This window comes from Podarcis raffonei, chromosome 16 (assembly GCF_027172205.1).
Source record: "Podarcis raffonei isolate rPodRaf1 chromosome 16, rPodRaf1.pri, whole genome shotgun sequence".
Classification (NCBI taxonomy): domain Eukaryota; kingdom Metazoa; phylum Chordata; class Lepidosauria; order Squamata; family Lacertidae; genus Podarcis; species Podarcis raffonei.
Genome location: NC_070617.1, coordinates 42,418,650 through 42,440,735, shown reverse-complemented (window position 1 = coordinate 42,440,735; position 22,086 = coordinate 42,418,650). Strand labels below are relative to the sequence as shown.

At 48.2% G+C, this 22,086-nt stretch overlaps 1 protein-coding gene across 3 annotated transcripts in view; it reads left to right on the top strand.

Annotated features, from left to right (window-relative positions):
• The window catches only part of MYO18B (myosin XVIIIB), a 288,747-nt gene extending 267,025 nt beyond the window's left edge, over positions 1 to 21,722 (top strand). For 2 of the 3 annotated variants that reach the window (XM_053368460.1, XM_053368459.1), the window contains 2 exons: positions 16,735 to 18,029; positions 21,529 to 21,722. In XM_053368460.1, coding sequence (XP_053224435.1) covers positions 16,735 to 18,028 — 1,294 coding nt within the window. In that variant the 3' untranslated portion in view covers position 18,029; positions 21,529 to 21,722. Of the gene's footprint in view, positions 1 to 16,734; positions 18,030 to 21,266; positions 21,321 to 21,528 lie in introns of all 3 variants that reach the window. The other variant, XR_008327976.1, reaches the window with a different exon arrangement.
• Positions 21,723 to 22,086: the final 364 nt, after the last annotated feature.

Sequence of the window (22,086 nt, the reverse complement as noted above, 5' to 3'; positions counted from 1 at the left end):
TTCAAAGCGCAGAGCTGGGCTGATTGAAAGCCCTTTGGAGACAGCTTTGTGCCTTGATCAAGGAGGGTGAATCCATTTCAATTCAGTGGAAACCATGTCTCCCTCTCCACATTGCTCCTTAAATCTTCAATTTCAGAGGTTTAAAGGAGCAGCAGAAGGCAGCTTCCAAAGGGATTTGCAAGCACACTGACACCTCTCCCCCCTTCCCCTCCCCTGCTGCTCCTTTAAACCTTTGAAAGCAAGTATCCCACAGAGGAGCTGCAGAAAGAATGTAGTTGGTCAAAGGAGCACTGGACTCAAAAAGGTTGAAAATCTCTGGTCTACACTGACTGGCAGGAGCTCTCCAGGGTTTCAGACAGAGCCTCTCCTACCCCTACCTGGAGATGCCAAGGATTGAATCTAGGACCATCTACATGCAAGGCAGATACTCTGCCACTGAGCTACGGTCCTTCCTTGACAGGGGTTAGGGAAGCCTGTTATAAGGGGAGAGCTTCAAACCACAGGTGGTCCACAAACTAATTCACCAGGAAGAGAAGCTGTTTCTGCAAAGAAGAGCTGCCAAGCTCTAGTGTCTCCCCCCTTTCGCCACAGTGCCTCCCTCCCTCCCTCCCTCCCTCTTCTGCCTCCCTATCAGATGAATCCACTAGCTGGCATCTACCTGGCAGCCCTCCTGTGCTACCTTGTTATGAGGGAGCTCTGCAGGGTGGAGAGAAATGCAGTGAGCTCCATTTCATTGTTGCATCACAGTTTCACCCCAGCCACCCACGGATTTCAGGTGGAAGGATTGGATGGGCTCTGCAGGCATAATTCATTCCTTCTCTCCCATGGAGGCTTTTCAAAAGGGTATCCAGATACCACTGCTGAATACACAGCTTCACCATTCCAGCTTTTCGGAGCAGCACAACACTGCCTTCTCCCCTTCGGGGGCTTCCTACACCATCTGCCCAGCCACTCCTTGTCACTCTTAGCAACTACTTGGAGATATTTCCAAGCACAGACCCTAGGAAGGCAGCTACTGAGGCACAGATTGGGGCAAACTGAAGTTTTAAGGGTGTATGGGGGGGACTCCTGTCTGACCTGGAATCTTGTGCTTGCAAGAGAAGTGGGGAGCTTAAAGCCAGCCAGGAACCTGGACCAGGAAAGGAACTGTCCAAGGGAGCTGTCCATGGTAGCCCTAACTCAGCCCACTGAAATGTTGGGTAGGCAACCTGGGGTCCTCCAGATGTTTCTGGTCTCCAACTTACATCATTCCTGACTATTGGTCTATGCTGGTTGGGGCTGGTTGAAATTGGAGCCAACTACAGCTAAACAACCAGCTGAACAAACCTATCCATCTTCTGGCAGGCCTTGTGGCTTCACCTTACCTTGTCCTTACCTGAGCACTGGAGGGGCCATGATCAGAGGCAGCGATTCTTCTGATTATCAGTTGCTGGAATCCACAGGAGGGAAGAGTGCTGCTCTTGTGCTCAGGTCCTGCCTGTGGGTCAGCCCCTGTGAGAACGGGATACTGAGCTAGATGAGCCATTGACCTGATCCACCAGGGTTCTTCTTGTGTTCTGTCTCGCCTTAAGGTGTGGGGCCCAAGGAATGGATGCTGCATGATGTTAGGCATGTAGCCCACTTTCTAATGGTGGCTTCTGTCTGGGTTCACCACTCTCTTCGTTGGGTCCCAGAGGTGATCAAGGGAAGCAGGCTCTTGTCACAAGGGGTACAGATGGCTGCTGTGCTCAAGGGTGTGTGTGTGTGTGTGTGTGTGTGTGTGTGTGTGTGTGTGTGTGTGTATGTATGTACCTCTCATAGTTTGTTTGTGTTGGTCTGAAGCAAACAGCCTGCCTTTGAGAGGTTTTTGAGATTACTTGTGAGCAGCAAAGAAGAGCATCTTTCTCTTTGCTTAGTGAAGTCTCCAGCTAGCTCTGAGAATACTATCATTGACAAGCTGAGTGGGGAGGAATAGACCCACTCATCCTCCTGTTCTGCCTTGGATCTGATGAGGCCTGAAATGGTTACTAAGGCAACAGAGGTGTAAAGGAGTCTGCAACGCATGCTTTGATGGGCAGAAGATGCACTGCACACACGTGCCTTGCCCAGGCTCCAGAGCATGTGGAGTCCTTACATGACTGAACCTCTTGTCTGCAGCAAGATGGAAGTGGCCTGGACACCTCTTGCAGAAACTCAGTGCCTATGATCACAACTGCTGGCACAGAAGGCAGGCGTTCTTCTTATGAGCGTTCCAAAAGTATTTCTCATTCTAGGCTGTTGCAAGGATCATGCCTGAGATGAGAGAAGTCCGTAGGAGGCCTTATACCCATTTCCACACTGAGGAGACTATTTATTTGGTGCTGGCTTTCAGCTAATCCTCTTCAACGGCTCTTTATAATAGCATCACTGAGTCTGCTTAGCATTTGATGCTGGGCATGCTTTATGCATATCTGAGATGCAGCAGAAGTCATTCTCTAACTGCACCCCATAGATGCCCTCCTCCCAGGTTGCTCCACATATACCCTGACAAGCATGGTGGGATTTTTGAGCAAGGGGGTCTCTGGAGCATGCTCCAAATGCAGATATGACACCTGCACATCCAAGGATTGCAGCTCATCCATTTCTGCATGATAAAGAACTGCATGGCTTTTTAAGCCCACATCTGAAGGAGGAGGAGGAGGAGGAGGAGGAGGAGGAAGTTTTCACCCACCAAGTAATTTCAGCTTAATAACTGCTTTTGCAGTAACTTCCACTGCATGACAATGGGCTTCCCTGGTTTATGTGTTGCATGTGCGAAGATGGAAATAAATCTAGGCTTTCTTGTCTACAAGACATGAGCAGTGTGTGCAGATGGTCAAAGAGCTGGTGGAGCCTGGCAGGAAGAACTAACCATGAAGCCCCAACACAACCACAAAACCCATGGGGGGGCCTTTGCCCATTTGCCCTTCCTCAGCCCAGGGGTGAGATCTTTCTTCCCCCACCCACAACCGTGACCCTTAATCTGTTCCAGCATTCCCCAGCCTGGTGCCCTGCAGATGTGTTGGACTGCAACTCTCATCTGAGGGTGTTGTAGTCCAAAACATACACTGAGCAGCAAGGGGACAAGGGTAGATCTGATTCTGGATGTGCACAGACTGGGGGTGGTGGGACTTCAAGCTGAAAAGCAGCTTCCAGGGCTTTCAATCCTTGGCATGAGATCTTGGTTGTATGAAGCTATAGAGGCGGAGGGATTTCTACAGTGCCATGGTCATTTTGGGGAGATCAAACCTAGCAATTTGGAGATTTGCTTCCCAGAACTACTTTGTATTTTTTTAAAAAATGTAACGTTTAAACCTTTCTGCTCAGCACTGGTCTTCATATTCCAAGGATGCTACTGCTTCTGCCTCCCACTCAAACAGAAATTATGTAGCACTGCTTGGTAACTGACCAAATTTGGGTGTGCAGTGCCATCACTGAGGGCTAGTGAGGGCATTTTAAGCAAAGGTGGTTCATTTGACACTCCTGGTGAAAATCGAAGGCATCGTTTGGCACTTTGAGAAAAAAATGTTCATGAAAATCAGAGCATAGGTTTGGTTCAGCCACATTCACTTCTAGACAGTGAGCTCAGAACTTTCGTACATTTAACTTATGTACATTCAGTTTTATGTATGTGGCAAAAAATAAGAAAAATTAAAAAGAAGGCAGAAAAGGAGCAGGATTCTGGGAAATATGACTTTGGCAATCCCACCTGCCATTGAACCCAATGGGTTTTGACTATACATGACGTTGGCTTTAGTCATGATCCCTGGAAGCTGCTGGCCTGCTGTACTGTACATTTCTCCACTAGCGCAGAAAAGACTAGCCACCCACTCAAAACGTGTGCTGTGGGTTAGTTTAAAGAAAGGCAAGTTATGCCTTTCCTCCCTGAAGGATAGAGAAGGTACCTAGCATAGTGTCTGAACAAACAAAGAACAGGAAAGGAACGACAGGCTGATTTCGTGATATGACAGGACATTTCTTGAAATGGCCAGGTGGGTATGTCCTGATTTGGCCCAGACTGCTCCAGAAATGCATCTTGCACAGTCATTAGGGTGGGGGTGGGGAGAGAGCATGCATCACTAGAGATGGGAGTGCAGGGGATTTGTTCAGCTCATATTTTAATTAGCAATTTTTTAAAATAACACTAAAAATATAGCCCTCCTTAGAAATTTGCACTTCTCCCAGTTTGACAGTGCAGTTCTCTAACCAAAAATTGTGCAAAAATGTGTGGATTAGGGGAAAGTGTGCCTGAAAATGCATGTATTCATGAAGGTAACTTTTTATTTTGTTTATGAGGGAATTACATGTGGAAATGTGTGTGTTCAAGGAAATGGCTTACAAAAATGTGTGTATTAGGGAAATGTGCATATTCAGCATTGGGTGGGTAGCTGTGAGGGACCCACAGCTCTGGCTTTCTCAGAAGGTGTGGAGTTGGAGCAGGTACACCAGACAAGCTCATTCAGAGAAATTGCAGGGGGAAGGTATTGGGGTCACATTTTGGCTTATAGCCTCTCCCACCCCCTTACAACTTGGGTGAGTCCAGGGGACCCTGCTGGCTTTGGGCACAGTCAAACTCTGTGCATTTTACCCAGCCCTGGTAAAGACTGGGTTCGTTTTCATCGTTGGGTGTTTCTTGCCACTATGGTGCCCAAGAAATGCCTCTTGTTTGCTGTGCATCCAGAGGGGAATTTCCCCATCTGTTTGCTTAGCCAGATCTGTTTCCGTGTGTGTGTGTGTCTTTGTGTTGTCTCAAGAGGTTTCCGCATGTAAATTTCCTTCCAGGTCAACCCTGCTGGGTCTCAATGTGCCCAGCATTGTCTGTGAGATTGCAGGGTGGCATAAGGTTGCTATGGCAACTACATCTCTTCTCCTTAGCTAGAAGTGTTGATTACTGTCAAGGCTAAATCTTGAACAACTGTATTTCTGGATCGAGGCTCCTCTCCAAAGTAGCAAAGTGCTTGTTCTGGGGAATGGGGGAATGGTTTCAGAGCATCTCCCATATTAAAAAGATGACACAAAGGAGAGGATAGGCCAGCCCACTTTCCTGCAAACACAGAAGACTGATTCTTTTATGGGGGGGGCATGTTTTGAATTTAGCAAGAGGCAAAAGACAGCAAAAATGTCCTTGTCAACAAAGGCCTTGGCCCAAACCTCTCTCAATGTGCAGAATTTGCAGGAGGAAATCCTCATCTCCTTACGTAGCTCAGCTGACCATAGGAGCCAATTCCTAGGGGCCATGGGGGCTTTGGCACCAACAATAAAATATTTGAGGGGGCTGGGTCCCCACAAAGTTGATGGGCATTCCCATTCAAATGGTGTGTGTGCACTGCGTCATGTGGTTGATTATGCAGGGTGGGGCTTACCTCCCCCCCCAATATTTTATTCAAGTTGGCACCCCTGCAGCTGACTGAACCTCCCCAATCGCCTCTGCCTTGCCTAAAGGTGTACTGTCTCCAGAACTTTTGAAGCAATGGTGTGGGGGGGGATACATTTTATCCTTTGTTTGGGGGGAAATGGAAATTGTCCTAAACATTGAAAAAATGCAATACTTTGTAAGAGTACTCCTTACCTATTGAAAGTCACATTGTGACTCCCCTGAGTGAGTGCCTGAGGGCCCTGCTCTTGCCACTTACCATCTGGCCTGGGGCGGGCCTGGGGCCTCATAAGGACTGCGTGCGGCTTGCTGCCTGCTGCCCAGGAGGACTCCCCTGTGTGAGTGCCTGAGGGCCCTGCTCCTTCCTGCCACTTACCATCTGGCCTGGGGCGGGGCCTGGGGCCTCATAAGGACTGCGTGCGGCTTGCTGCCTGCTGCCCAGGAGGACTCCCCTGTGTGAGTGCCTGAGGGCCCTGCTCCTTCCTGCCACTTACCATCTGGCCTGGGGCGGGGCCTGAAGCCTCATAAGGACTGCGTGCGGCTTGCTGCCTGCTGCCCAGGAGGACTCCCCTGTGTGAGTGCCTGAGGGCCCTGCTCCTTCCTGCCACTTACCATCTGGCCTGGGGCGGGGCCTGGGGCCTCATAAGGACTGCGTGCTGCTTGCTGCCTGCTGCCCAGGAGGACTCCCCTGTGTGAGTGCCTGAGGGCCCTGCTCCTTCCTGCCACTTACCATCTGGCCTGGGGCGGGGCCTGGGGCCTCATAAGGACTGCGTGCTGCTTGCTGCCTGCTGCCCAGGAGGACTCCCCTGTGTGAGTGCCTGAGGGCCCTGCTCTTGCCACTTACCATCTGGCCTGGGGCGGGGCCTGGGGCCTCATAAGGACTGCGTGCGGCTTGCTGCCTGCTGCCCAGGAGGACTCCCCTGTGTGAGTGCCTGAGGGCCCTGCTCCTTCCTGCCACTTACCATCTGGCCTGGGGCGGGGCCTGGGGCCTCATAAGGACTGCGTGCGGCTTGCTGCCTGCTGCCCAGGAGGACTCCCCTGTGTGAGTGCCTGAGGGCCCTGCTCCTTCCTGCCACTTACCATCTGGCCTGGGGCGGGGCCTGGGGCCTCATAAGGACTGCGTGCGGCTTGCTGCCTGCTGCCCAGGAGGACTCCCCTGAGTGAGTGCCTGAGGGCCCTGCTCCTTCCTGCCACTTACCATCTGGCCTGGGGCGGGCCTGGGGCCTCATAAGGACTGCGTGCGGCTTGCTGCCTGCTGCCCAGGAGGACTCCCCTGTGTGAGTGCCTGAGGGCCCTGCTCCTTCCTGCCACTTACCATCTGGCCGGGGGCGGGGCCTGGGGCCTCATAAGGACTGCGTGGTGCTTGCTGCCTGCTGCCCAGGAGGACTCCCCTGAGTGAGTGCCTGAGGGCCCTGCTCCTTCCTGCCACTTACCATCTGGCCGGGGGCAGGGCCTGGGGCCTCATAAGGACTGCGTGGTGCTTGCTGCCTGCTGCCCAGGAGGACTCCCCTGTGTGAGTGCCTGAGGGCCCTGCTCTTGCCACTTACCATCTGGCCTGGGGCGGGGCCTGGGGCCTCATAAGGACTGCGTGCGGCTTGCTGCCTGCTGCCCAGGAGGACTCCCCTGAGTGAGTGCCTGAGGGCCCTGCTCCTTCCTGCCACTTACCATCTGGCCGGGGGCAGGGCCTGGGGCCTCATAAGGACTGCGTGCGGCTTGCTGCCTGCTGCCCAGGAAGACTCCCCTGAGTGAGTGCCTGAGGGCCCTGCTCTTGCCACTTACCATCTGGCCTGGGGCGGGCCTGGGGCCTCATAAGGACTGCGTGCTGCTTGCTGCCTGCTGCCCAGGAGGACTCCCCTGTGTGAGTGCCTGAGGGCCCTGCTCTTGCCACTTACCACCTGGCCCAGGGCAGGGCCTGACAGGCCTCACGAGGACAGTTGTTACTGCCGGGGGGCACAGAGTGTTTTTAAAATGTTTTTAAAAATTTTCTTTTGGATTTTTTGTATGTGGGGGGTGGGGGTGGGATGGATGTTTGGTTGGGCTTGGGGAATTATTATTTTTTATTTATTTTGATGTTTTTGTAATTTTTACATTATTAATTTTTTTGTTTGTATTGTTTTATTGGTTTTTTGTTTGTTTGTTTGTTTAAGGTGTTATTTTGTTCTTAGGGGGAGGGGTCAGGGCTGCCGGGGAGTGGGCCCCAGCCCACAAAATGGCTGGGGCATGTTCCACAGGGGGGGATGCACTGGGGCAACCGATCTCAGTGATCACGGGTAGGAGGAGGAGTTACGCTAAGACTAGACCACGTCATTACAGAGAGGGCAGGTTTAGTCGTTGTCTGAGGACTATTCCTGCCTCCGGGTCTGGTCCTGACCGGATGGATACTAGAATCAGCAAGGGATACCCACATGACCTGAAGGTGCTGATGTGCAATGCCAGGTCAATGATTCATAAGACCACTGCCATCCATGACTTGATCATGGATGGAGGACTTGACCTGGCATGTGTAACAGAGACTTGGTTGGATGAAGCAGATGGGCCTGTCCTTGCCGCTGCTTGTCCACCAGGTTTCTCTTACGCACAGCAACCCAGGTCATGTGGGCGGGGAGGGGGGGTTGCAGTGATTTTTAGGAAGTCATTAGTTTGCACCAGGCGTCCTATTGGGAAGACCCAGTTTTCCGAGTGCATGTTCTGGAAGTTGGGCAATAGGGGCAGTACAGGATTCCTTTTGGTGTACCGACCTCCCCGCTGCACCAAGGATTCCCTGCCCGAGCTGCTTCAGGTCGTGGCGGATGTTCTCCTGGAGACACCTAGCTTGGTCGTCCTAGGGGATTTTAACATCCATGCCGACACGACCTTACAAGGGGCCGCTCGGGACTTCGTGGAAAGCATGGCCTCCATGGGGCTGTCCCTGAATAAGTCTGGCCCAACCCATAGCCGTGGACATGCCTTGGACCTGGTGTTTACCTCTATGGATGTTGGTGATCTGACACTAAGTAAAAGCGAAACGAAAGAAGTGCCATGGTCAGATCACTTCCTGGTGCAACTGGACTTCTCTGCGACCCATCCCCTCTGCAGGGAGGTGGGACCAATTCGGATGGTCCACCCCCGCCACTTAATGGATCCAAATGGTTTCCAGAGAGTGGTAGGGGATGCTTTATCCCATGTTGATGGCCTTTCAGCTGATTCCCTGGTGGCCCGCTGGAATGCGGAGTTAACCAGGGCTATTGACTGTTTGGCTCCGAAGCGCCCTCTCCGATTGCATGGAGCCCGGACAGCCCCGTGGTTTTCCACGGATCTGAGGGCAATGAAACAATCGTTGAGACGGCTAGAGCGCCGGTGGCGGATAACTCATTCCGAATCTGACCGGACACAGGTTAGAGCTCAACGTCGAGCCTACCAAGTGGCGATAGCGACGGCGAAGAAGAATTTCTTCACCGCCTCTATTGCATCTGCAGAAAATAGCAGCAGGAGACTTTTTCAGGTGGTTCACAATTTAGCGGAACCACCTGCAACATCGGGGCCCAGTATGGGCCACATGTTCTCCTGCAATGATTTTGCAAAGTTTTTTGCAGATAAAATCGCTCAGATTCGGGAAGAAGTAGACTCCACCGTGGGAGCAGGGCCGGGGCGGGAGAGTGCTAGAGTTCTGTCTAGTCAAGTTGAGTGGGATCAATTCCAATCTGTTACCTCCGAGGATGTGGACAGGCTGCTTGGACGAGTGAGACCAACCACCTGTCTCCTGGATCCTTGCCCATCCTGGCTTATAAAAGCTAGCCGGGAAGGACTGGGCGATGGGCTTCGTGGGGTGGTGAATGCTTCCCTCCGTGAGGGAGCCTTCCCAGACCCGCTGAAAGAGGCGGTTATTAAACCGCTTCTTAAAAAACCATCTTTAGATGCGGCCACGATGGCCAACTATCGCCCAGTCTCAAATCTTCCATTCTTGGGCAAGGTGATTGAGCGAGCGGTTGCCGAACAACTCCAGGCACGCCTGGAAGAAGCGGACCATTTGGATCCCTTCCAGTCGGGATTCAGGCCTCATCATGGGACTGAAACTGCCTTGGTCGCACTGGTTGATGATCTCCGGCGGGCTAGAGACAAAGGTGAGAGCTGTTTCCTAGTTCTGCTGGATCTCTCAGCGGCGTTTGATACCATCGACCATAACATCCTTCTGGACCGTCTTGAGGGGCTGGGAGCTGGGGGCACTGTCATACAGTGGTTCCGCTCCTTCCTCCTGGGCCGTGTTCAGAAAGTGGTGGTGGGGGGTGAGTGTTCAGACCCCTGGGCTCTCACTTGTGGGGTGCCTCAGGGTTCTGTCCTCTCCCCCATGCTTTTCAACATTTACATGCAGCCGCTGGGAGAGATCATCAGGAGGTTTGGGCTGGGTGTTCATCAGTATGCGGATGATACCCAGCTCTACCTCTCTTTTAAATCAGAACCAGTGAGGGCGGTGAAGGTCCTGTGTGAGTGTCTGGAGGCGGTTGGAGGATGGATGGCGGCTAACAGATTGAGGTTGAATCCTGACAAGACAGAAGTACTGTTTTTGGGGGACAGGAGGCGGGCAGGTGTGGAGGATTCCCTGGTCCTGAATGGGGTAACTGTGCCCCTGAAGGACCAGGTGCGCAGCCTGGGAGTCATTTTGGACTCACAGCTGTCCATGGAGGCACAGGTCAAATCTGTGTCCAGGGCAGCTGTTTACCAGCTCCATCTGGTACGTAGGCTGAGACCCTATCTGCCTGCGGACTGTCTCGCCAGAGTGGTGCATGCTCTGGTTATCTCCCGCTTGGATTACTGCAATGCGCTCTACGTGGGGCTACCTTTGAAGGTGACTCGGAAACTACAACTAATCCAGAATGCAGCAGCTAGACTGGTGACTGGGGGCGGCCGCCGAGACCATATAACACCGGTCTTGAAAGACCTACATTGGCTCCCAGTACGTTTCCGAGCACAATTCAAAGTGTTGGTGCTGACCTTTAAAGCCCTAAACGGCCTCGGTCCAGTATACCTGAAGGAGCGTCTCCACCCCCATCATTCTGCCCGGACGCTGAGGTCTAGCGCCGAGGGCCTTCTGGCGGTTCCCTCATTGCGAGAAGCAAAGCTACAGGGAACCAGGCAGAGGGCCTTCTCGGTAGTGGCGCCCGCCCTGTGGAACGCCCTTCCAGCAGATGTCAAAGCGATAAACAACTACCTGACATTCAGAAGACATCTTAAGGCAGCCCTGTTCAGGGAAGTTTTTAACGTGTGATATTTTACTGTATTTTTGGTTTTTATGGAAGCCGCCCAGAGTGGCTGGGGAGGCCCAGCCAGATGGGCGGGGTATAAATAATAAATTATTATTATTATTATTATTATTATTATTATTATTATTATTACTTGTTATATTTTCCCTGTTTAGGGAAGCTTTTAATATTTCATGAATTAGTACATTTTAATGTTTTGTTGGAAGCTGCCCAGAGTGACTGGGGAAACCCAGCCAGATGGGCGGGGTATTAATAATATTTTATTTTATTTTATTCAACATTCTAAATATTTCATAATATCTAATATTTCAAAATCCCACCCAAACAACAGTTTTTCAAAGGGGAAGCCCAAAAAACATGGGGGGGTGAGAAAGTGGTTTTCCCCCTGAATTTTCATACCCACCCCCACAGGGGGCCTTGACCTCTCTAGCCTGGCCTCATGTGGGAGAGAGATTCCCTGGGTATCCAGAGTGTCATGTATGTGCGGTGTGGACCTTTGGGCACATCAAGTATCAGGAAATGCTCCCTGTAAGATTCCAAGCCAGTCAGCACCCTAAATACCTCCAGCATACCATTGAATGCTGAGAAGATTTCCACACACCCCAACCATACTTAGAATCATAGAATTGTAGAGTTGCAGAGACCTGGGGGTCATCTAGTCTAATCACCTGCAATGCAATAATCCTGTCCACAGCCATGGGCATAGCCAGGATTTATTGGGGAGGCAGGCTTTATGTTAGCGGGGGGCAGCACTGAGTCATCTGTGATGCAATTGGTCAGATAGGTATTTGCCCCCCTGGCTACATCCATGTCCACAGCTGTCCCTGGGTGGGCTCAAACCACCAGCATTCTGGTTAGCAGCCAGACAGACTGAAACCATTTGAGAAGGGACAGATAAGTCAGCTTGTTTTAGTTTCTCTCAATATTTCCAATCTGAAGTTCAGTTTGTCATATTTTTGCATCAGGTTGCATAAAAAAGAAAAAGATGGCCAGAAAGAGAAAAATTTCCATACAAATAAAATAACAAAGAAGCACTAAAATCAGATGCAACATAAGACTCATCAAGAGAAGATGAAGCAGTTACACAATTTTTCATAAATCTGAGGGGTTCACATACAGAATTGGCAAGTGGAAGGAAGGAATTGCTTCCTAATTACTAGCAGTCTGTTGCAATTTTTAAAAAAAGTCCTCTTGAAATTTGTTGTATGTTGTATGTTGTATGCAATTTTAACTAATACATGTATACATGCAAGCAGGTTATCCTAATACAATTCATTTTTTATGTAACTTCCACTAATATATCATAGAATCATAGAGTTGGAAGAGACCACAAGGGCCATCGAGTCCAACCCCCTGCCAAGCAGGAAACACCATCAGAGCACTCCTGACATATGGTTGTCAAGCCTCTGCTTAAAGACCTCCAAAGAAGGAGACTCCACCACACTCCTTGGCAGCAAATTCCACTGTCGAACAGCTCTTACTGTCAGGAAGTTCTTCCTAATGTTTAGGTGGAATCTTCTTTCTTGTAGTTTGGATCCATTGCTCCGTGTCCGCTTCTCTGGAGCAGCAGAAAACAACCTTTCTCCCTCCTCTATGTGACATCCTTTTATATATTTGAACATGGCTATCATATCACCCCTTAGCCTCCTCTTCTCCAGGCTAAACATGCCCAGCTCCCTTAGCCGTTCCTCATAAGGTATCGTTTCCAGGCCTTTGACCATTTTGGTTGCCCTCCTCTGGACACATTCCAGTTTGTCAGTGTCCTTCTTGAACTGTGGTGCCCAGAACTGGACACAGTACTCCAGGTGAGGTCTGACCAGAGCAGAATACAGTGGCACTATTACTTCCCTTGATCTAGATGCTATACTCCTATTGATGCAGCCCAGAATTGCATTGGCTTTTTTAGCTGCCGCGTCACACTGTTGGCTCATGTCAAGTTTGTGGTCAACCAAGACTCCTAGATCCTTTTCACATGTACTGCTCTCAAGCCAGGTGTCACCCATCTTGTATTTGTGCCTCTCATTTTTTTTGCCCAAGTACAATACTTTACATTTCTCCCTGTTAAAATTCATCTTGTTTGTTTTGGCCCAGTTCTCTAATCTGTCAAGGTCGTTTTGAAGTGTGATCCTGTCCTCTGGGGTGTTAGCCACCCCTCCCAGTTTGGTGTCATCTGCAAATTTGATCAGGATGCCCTTGAGTCCATCATCCAAGTCGTTGATAAAGATATCCAGTTTTATACACATTTGTGTACAAGCTACGTATAGGGGGCAGGAGAATTGCATCTGAAAATTCAGAGAGTTGGGAATTTTGAAGCCTAGTCATGTTTTGGTTCACATACTGCTTCAGGAAGTAGCAAGTCAGCAAGTCAGCAAACCAAACCCAATATCTTCCCCATCTCTGCCCACAAATGTCTGTCATCTTCTTCCTTGAGTTCTACAGGATGCTCCTGTTTCCATTCACTTTCTGAGGCTTCTCTGAGTTGGTCACTGACTTGGTCACAAACCCCTTGACAGATGGTCAGTGTTTTACCTTCTTGTTGGTTTTGTGAGGCACGGGGGCCGCTGCCTGCAAGGCCCTTTCCGCCTGGCCTGGGAGGCGAGGCCCAGACTCACCAGCCCTACTGAAGAAGCTCCTCATGAGGCCGGAGGAACATTGCCCAGCTATTGTTTTATTGATTTATTGATTTAATATGCTGTACACCGCTTTGAGGTTTTTTTAAAAAATATAAAGCGGTAAAGAATTTTTTTTTTAAAAAAAAGTTGCTTAGCTGGGTGTGTTTTTTTAGAATACAATATTCCTTGAGACTTGAAAAGGAGGCACATTTTTAATAAATAAAATGCCCACAGGGGATGGGAGGCTTTTTCTCCAACTCTGGCACTCTTTTTCATAGCTATTCTAATTGAAGATTAAGATTAAGGCAGGATATAAATATGTCAAATAAATAATTCAGCCATTTGTGATTAGCTTAATGATGTTAGAAATTACTTTCTACAACACAAGGAACAAACTGCAGACACCGAGAGCCATTTCCAATGTAAATATTAAATTTAAATATTAAGCTTCCTCTGAGAATTCTGTACATGCACTTGGATTGTGAGGATTCAAAGCACTGAAAGCATTCAGAGGTAGGATAGCCTCACCAAATGTAGCACTCAGCTATCAACCACGGTGCCGTTTGTTCAATGGTTTTTCATGTTCATCTCGGGTTCCCTCCCGTCTGGGCTGCAGCCACTATCAGAGAGTAAAGCCCGCTGGCAGCACTGCAGCGCTGTTGTGTTGCAGTTGGACAAAGGAAGGGGTGGGAGAGGCTCCTTTCAGCATATCCCCTTCAACCAGCCGAAGGGTCTCTGCCAGAGGCCAGTGGAGGGTGTAGTCACAGGGAAAAGTAGGTGGATCAGTGCATGTAACACGGAGCTCTGTGCAGCGACACACCTTCTGTCCACACAAAAGCTGGAGGGTTTTGTGAAGACCCCACTCACACCTCTCTCCTTCCAGACAAGCAAGTTCAAGGACACATCCCAGTGAGTCAAAGGTTCTGGAGGTGGATGCACCGCACAGCTGGGGAGGAGGCATGTGCCCTGCACAGTGGGCACCACTAAGCAAGAGTCCTGGAGGCTGGATAGACAGGCTGCGAAGGCTGAGGCTCCCCACTCCTGGGGCAGGCATGCCATTCTCAGATTGGACGAGGGGCAGCCATCAGGAGTGTGGCGGAATTTGGAGAGATTGGAGAGATAGTAGCCAGAATTGACAGGACAGTCTTAGCCTCAGCCATCTCACTTCTAGCATCAGAAATAAATGGGTTTTCAGACAGTGTGTGTGAGAGAAATTTTCAGTTGCTGGATAAAAGGAGGTATTGCCAAATCTTTTTTAAAAGTTTATCTCAAAGTAAAATTCTATTATATGACCAAGTGATACAAAAGGGGTAGTGTTCATTACTTGCATATCTCAAGGTATTTTGACGGACACCAACTTGGACAACCATAGAATCATAGAATAACAGAACTGTAGAGTTGGAAGGGACCCCCAAGGGCCATCTAGTCCAAGCCCCTGTAATGCAGGAATCACAGCTAAAGAATCCCTGACAGGTGGCCATCCAACCTTTGCCTAGAAACCTCCGAGAAAGGAGAGTCCACCACCTTCCAAGGGAGTCTGTCGAACAACCCCTACCATCAGAAAGTTCATCCTCATGTTTAGTTGGAATTTCTTTCCTTGTAATGTGAATCCATTGGTTCAGGTTGTTTATAAAGACTCTGAACAACAGGCCCAGGGCAGGACTTGCTACTTTTTTCCAGGATAATGAGGAACCGCTACTAGTGAGTACTCTTTGGGTTCGGTCAGTCAACCAGGAACAAATCCACCCAACAGCTGCCTCATCCACCCTGCATTTTGCTAGCTTCTCCACAAGAATATCATGGGGGACTTTGTCAAAAGCCTTCAGGAAATCGAGATACAAGGTGCTGGACTAGATGAGGCGCTTTTGGCCTGATCCTGCTGCCGGGCTGTTCTGATGCTCAGCAGCTACATTCAAAGTCTTACAAGAGGAACAGATATCAATGGGCTGCTGAGATCTTTCAAAAAGGTTGTCAGAAGGGGGTGGAGTATTTATGTAAAAAGTATAGAAAATATTAATAGCTACAATGAATATGTGAAACAAAGCTGGGAAAGGGAAGGTATGAACAAAACGACAGAAAAAGATTGGCTTATAATAACACACAAAACACAAAATAACTGGCTGTTGTTGCCTTCAGGAGAGTTGTTATTTTTTTGTACCTGAAGTGTCCAATTCAAAAGAGGAAGGGGAACATTTGCTGGGGGCATGCATCACTTATGAGTATCCCCAAATAATGAGTTCTATCAGGGTGATATACTGAGTCGATTGCACTGCTGCTGTTGAGGATGATCAGGACTTCCTGATGCCCAACCTTCTGAGTCTCTCTGTTGCCTCAGTTTCCCTTTAAAGTTATTGGTTTCCCCTTTTCTTTCTTGAGAAACCAAACCAAACTGACAGTGTTCTGGGAAGGTAGGAATAATTCTGCAGAAATCTTTCAGGAAAAACTGGAGTTTGTACAATTCTGAAACAGTTATACCCAGGTGGTGGAAGATTTCGAGCCTTTCAGGACTCTTCCCAGCTCAAACTCTTTTCTGTGCTCCTTGAGCAGTTTTTGTCTGCCTTGAATGTGTCCTTGAATAATGTTTGATTGTTTATAAGAGATTGTTTAAACCACCAACTTGTTTGAAAAAAAAATATTATGGGGGTGTGCAGTGCGTTTTTCTGGGATTGCTCGAGGGTATGTAGTACCAGGACCTCTCCTGCCCCCAAATGTTTAAAGTGTGACACTTACGGTAACAACTTAATGGAGAGTGCCGGCACCTTTTTTCCTAAAAGAACAAAAGCACTGAGTAAAATCATTTACATATCATAGAATCATAAAACGCAGAACACATGACCAGCACTTAATCAAATTAATTCTCTAAAAAACACTTGGCAAAACCAGGATTTTGTGCCCACTTTCCACAGGAACATTGTGGAAATGGCTAGCAGTGCTTGGTTCATGTAGAAACTAAATTTATATGTCTCTTGGATGGAGGTGTAGGGAATGTCTTGCTGTGCTTAAAAACCTCTGGTTTTTGCATACTTCCAATATCACCTACTGCATGAGATACATCTGCTGCCCGCCCACTGCTTGCCATTGGCCCCACCCACTTTTTCCCTCCAGCCCTGCACATCACCAACACGTGGCTCCTCGGAGGAGCTAAAACCCTTGGGCTGACAAGGGCTCCACTCCACCCCTGGTCTATGGACCTTTTGAAAATCTAATATGAAAGGTTAAATTGGGACACTATCCATAGGAATCAATTACTGTATTTGCATTCCTGTTTGCTTTTCTTGAAATCATAGGGTTGGATTCAGACTTACATAACTCAGAGTAGACCTACTGAAATCAGTAGGCCTTAAGTTACCGGACTAAGTCTGGATCACTCCATAGTGAATTTGTAAATGTGATATGAAGCCATTCAATAAAGACTTCTTTTCTTTTTTAGTTTTAAAAATAAATTATGGATGTTGAAGTCTGTTGTCCCATGTAATGCTTTGCTCAGTGGCTGTTGTTTCACCTTTTGTCCCAGGATAAACAAGGATCAAGAAACAAGCCAGCAGCTGTCTCCCTTAGGTGCAGAACGAAGGGGATATGGAAGGAGTGCAGGGGGTGCTGATTTTGGCAAAGCTAATCAAAGCCCTACCTTCGGTACCCAAAGATCAGATTATGGGAAACCCATTTCAAATGAGGAGTTTTTCACTCTCCAAAAGTTAGGAGCTGTGTCTCCATCCATTACAAGAAGGATGTCCTCTCCAGCAGTGGCAGAAGAGATGTTATCAAGTCCTTTGTCCCCTTCTGTGCTCAAAAGGGTGTCCCCTTCAGCAGAAGACAAGTTGTCACGCTCCTCCTCTGCACTTTCTGAATATGTTGAAGAGCTGCGAAGAAAAAGACTGAAGGACAAAGAGCCCGGGAACTTAGTGTTAGATGATGCCTCCTCTTTGCCTATTTACCAAACAACAGGAGCCTCATCCCTTAGAAGATGCAAGACTTTGAAGGATGATGAAGATCTCCCAGTAACTCTGGAGGGAATTGGTGAAAGTTCTCGAGCTGGCCTGGTCCGCTCCTCTAGTTTGAGGAGCATATCATCTGAGAGCATGGCACGGCCAAACCTCTCCCCAGCTCTGAAAAGGGTCTCCAAGTTTGGGTCCTATGACTCTCTCATTCAGAACATAGATGACACCTACTCAAAGCTCAGCTCCCCAGCCCTGAGTGGAGAAATGTTCAGCACTTTGCGACTTAAACCATGGAGAAGTTGCCTGGAGGCATCCCTGGAAGAAACGACAGACACAGATCTAGGAAAAGAACCTCTGGTCTTTCAGAACAGAAGATTTGGTGATGTTCCAAGTGAGGGAAAGGAAACTGATCCACTCTCTTGGAAAATACCAACTCTGAGCTATGAGAGGAAAACGAATGATGACTCAGGTGACTTCCTTCCAGCCGTCCGGAAAGGCCAGTCAACCAGCAGCCTGGCCAGAGGTCCCAAAGAGAGGAGAGAAGGCCAGAGGCCCATGAGTGTCCGTTTTGAAGACCAAGTCTCGCCCAACCACACTTTCCTCTCTGAGATAAAGGCCACTTTATCACCAAGTCCAAAACCCGAAGAGGACCCTGGAAACCTCTCTGACTCGTCTTCGTCTTCTGGCTCAGTTGTATCTTTCAAAAGTGCTGACAGCATCAAGAGTCGGCCAAGGATCCCGAGGCTGGAAGGGGAAGGATGCGTTGGGAAAAGAAGCCTGGAGGGCGCGAGAGATGACTGGCGGTCTGAAGCCGAGGGGAAGGAAGATGATGTAAACAGTATCATGATGAAATACCTAGGAAAAGACTAAGGTAAAGTGCTGGCATCTTTCATTTCATTTTTTTCATTTCACTTTTAATTTCTTTCTATATTACTATACACAAGGCAGTTTAGAGCAATATATAAGGAACACACCTTATAATAATCTGATCCAATACAAAAAGTCACAGTAAAACATAACTTTAAAATAGAATGACTTATATCAAATAAAGTAATATTCAACAATCTGTTAGAATAGTACACAATAAAATTAACTCTCAAACCACCAGCAAATAATAATTAAACAGAAATTCACTCTTAACCATTACAATAAATGATTACTAAACTATGATAAATAAAAATGACTGCAAGTCACAATGCATAAAATAGCACAAATTGAGCAACAAAGACCCACAAAACTATTTCCCCCTTTCCCCTTCCCAGCTGCTTCTGCTGTTCTTACAGTCCTGCCCTAGGAGAGGCTACTTGCTCAGCTGGGCTTGGTTGAGGTTGGGGAGGCAAGGCTCTTTCTCCCTTCTTTGCACTTCCTCACCGAGGAAGCAGACTTCTACTGGATTACTTTAGAGTCTTTCTATAGGTTTTCTTTTTGTAGACTTTTCCAAACAACTTCCAGCCAGGAGCCCTCTGGACAGCAGGTTTGCATTCCTCTGTCCTTTTAGTAAAGGAGAGATGAGTGGATTCTGGACACCAGTTTTCCTTCTAATAAGTGTTGACTTGTGCCAATACCAATATTGGTGCAACTATTGTGTGCTGCTCTGGTTCGCCAGAAGCGGCTTAGTCCTGCTGGCCACATGACCCAGAAACTGTACGCTGGCTCCCTTGGCCAATAAAGCGAGATGAGCGCCGCAACCCCAGAGTCGGTCACGACTGGACTTAATGGTCAGGGGTCCCTTTACCTTTACCTTTTACCAAATATCTCCAGGTCCTTCATACTTAGGCAGGGGTTCATGTGCCCAACTGCATTCTTTACAGAGTGATTTTCTTGGCCTACACCATCTGTGCAGCAAGGGGGCAACGGCTGCATCCACACGATGCCATTATTCAAAGCACCTTCTTCCTTTCAAAGAATTATGGGCACTGTAATTTACCCCTCACATAGCTGCAATTCCCACAACCACACAACAAACTACAGTGCCTGGGATTCTTTGATAGAAAGAATGTGTTTTGAATGAGTGTGTACCGAGCCATAGTCTCAGTAGTTTCTCCACAGCCAGAGCATTTTCTAAGAAGTGTTGCAAGATCTTCTGGTTTGGCCTGAATTTTTTAATGTTAATGAAGCTGAACGTTTGAAGATTAAGACAGGGAAAAGAAAGTACTTATTCACACGGTATATACTAGGAAACTCCCTCCCGTAGGAGGCCATGATGTCTCCCAACCTAGACGGCTTTAAAAGAGGATTGGACAAATGGATGGAGGAGGAGAAGACTATTGAAGGTCACAAAGGAGTCTATGCTCTTCCTCCACAGTTGAAGGCAGCGATGTTTCTGACTGCCGGTTGCTGGGGCCCCCAGGGTGGGAAAGGGCTCTTTTGCCTGTGAGAAGAGGATGTTGGGCCACATGGGCCCCCACTGGCCTGATCCAGTGGGCTCTACTTATGTTCTTATACTTTTTGTGTGGATGCAGTTCCATGGGAAGTTTTGACTTAGTTTCAAAATTTGCATTTTTATAGCTCTTCCCTGCAGGCCCAAAGACTGGAGTGGGGTGGCCATATAAGTCAATGTGCACATAAATAGAAGTACAGTACTCTTCTGTACACACAAAGCTTTATATGGGAAAGCAAGCTCTAGAGGTGTCGCATCACACACATTGGAGTTGGTTTGTTTTTTTGCTCAAAGTGTCCACCAGCTCCAAATGTTTCCATTTGTTGGTCATGTCTGCATGAGGATTTATTTCTCCAACTTCGGTTGGAGCTCCATTTCCCAGATGGATGGACACCCCACTGCTGCAGTTAAGTGCTTAAAACACATTAGAAAACATTTTGCGAGGAGGCTTCCTTTGGAGGACATTTTCACAGGTCCTGCTGTGATCAAAACTGCTGAAGCAACACCAGGCAGCTTGGATGTGTTAATAAAACATTTCTTTATAGGAAACACCGTCTACATAACTGAAAGAGCCATGTTTGTGTGTGTGTGACTTTTGTTTGAAGTCAGTTGCAGGGAACTGGGGTTTTAGTGGGGAGGAGATGGAAACTTACTCTCATCCCTGGAATCTGTTGCCCCAAAAGTGTAAAGATGGAAAGGGCAGCCCAAAGCAGTTGTGGAGGGATTTTTCTTTTTTAAAAAATGCAAAACAAAATATACAAGTGAAGTTGGAATGTACATTTTACAATGTCCCCCACCCCCTAACTACGGTGCTTCTGATCCTTGTTACAGAAGCTCTGAAGAATCTACAAATATTGGGGGGGGGGGCAGAACAGCAGGTCTTATGAGTGAGATAGCACAATACAGCACACAAAGCTGGCTTTAGGCAGTCATTCAAACCCACCAGCTACTATAAGCTCCCTCCATTCTAGTCTGGATGATGCAGCCCCTGTGTCCTTTGCATTCACCCTGGATGAAATGTGAAAAGCAAGGCAACTGGAGTGGGTATCTTTAAAATAGTTTCAGCCACCCGCCTCCATAGCATTTTGGAACTGGGTGGGACCTTAGGAGGTCATCCAGCTCAACCCGCTTGACAGATGGCTGCTTGGCCTCTGCTTAAATGAATGTGAAGGTTCTTACTCTGCCAAGAAACTCCTCCTGTTAGCAAGTTTTCCTCATGCCTAGAAGAAATCAGCTTCCTTGCTGCAATTTCCACTCAGAACAAGCCTGCTCCCTCCTCCTTGTGACATCCCTTCATATACTTAAGGCCATCTGCCTTTGGCTTGCACAGCTCTTTCATGGGACTTGGTTTCCAGACTCTCCACCTTCCTGGCATCCCACCTCTTGATACATCTGGGTTGGTCACTGTTCTTCTTGAAATGTGATGCCCAAAACTTGACAGGACTATGACTGCTAGTGATCTGGCCACTATGTCAAAATCATTGCTGGCTGGGGCTGATGTCAAAAACATCTGGAGGGCACCTGGTTGGTGAAGCTGGCATCCACTTTGCTGAGATGAGATGATTTGTTCCATCTGCCATGCTTTAATATTCCTAATATCAATTGTAGTTTCCTCTCCTTAGCTTGCTGGCAGATGAGCTCATTAAGAGCCAGTTAAGAAATTAAATCTGAGCAGCTCAGATTTTCGCGAATGTTTTCATTTAAATGCAAGTTGTGTGATGTTTACAGGGGACCTGAGATGGCTTTGAACATTTGGCTTTTCTTGTGGAAGCGCACATCTTGGTAAGTTCACCTATGATGATGATTGCAACATTAGGGCTGAATCCCAATGAAGGTGGGAGATCAGATTTTCAAAATGAGATGGACAGAAACAGGGAGGAAACTGAGTCTTTAAATTAGAAAGAGGTGCTGGCAAATGTGAATAAATTTCAATTCAGTATTTCTGGTATCTACATTCCCCCCTCCCTCCCCCTCTCCTTCCCCTCTCCAGGAGCCAAGCTTTTGTCTGAATCATCACCATCCAGGCATCCTTGTCGGTTCCAGGCTCTGGCTTCCCCACCTGCTTTGGAGGCACCTGAGTTTCCTAACCCAACAAGGCACAACAACACATGTGTATGTAAGAGAAGCAGGCTGTGCTCTCTCTTTGATTTATACAAAATAAAACATTTTGCTTCTTGCATCTGAGTTTTTCCTCCTCCCTCTTTCCTGTCTGTTCTCAAGATGGCTTCAGGGAACCCTTCATGCTCTGAAAAATCCTATTGGGATTAGGAAGAGCCAACCATGGACATGACGTAATAGAAGCCTAGGCAACTGCATTATACTGAGTCGGGCCACTGGTCCATCTAGCTCAGTATTGCCCACACTGACTGTCAGCAGCTGTGCAAGGTGCCAGGCAGGGTTCTTGCCCAGCTCTTCCTGGAAATGCTGGAAATTGAACCTGGGAGCTTCTGCAGGTAAAGCAGATGTTCTGTCAGTGAGCGACAGACCTGCATCACCAGCCAGTGCCCGCTACTGGAGCGGGTGGCGCTATGGTCTAAACCACTGAGCT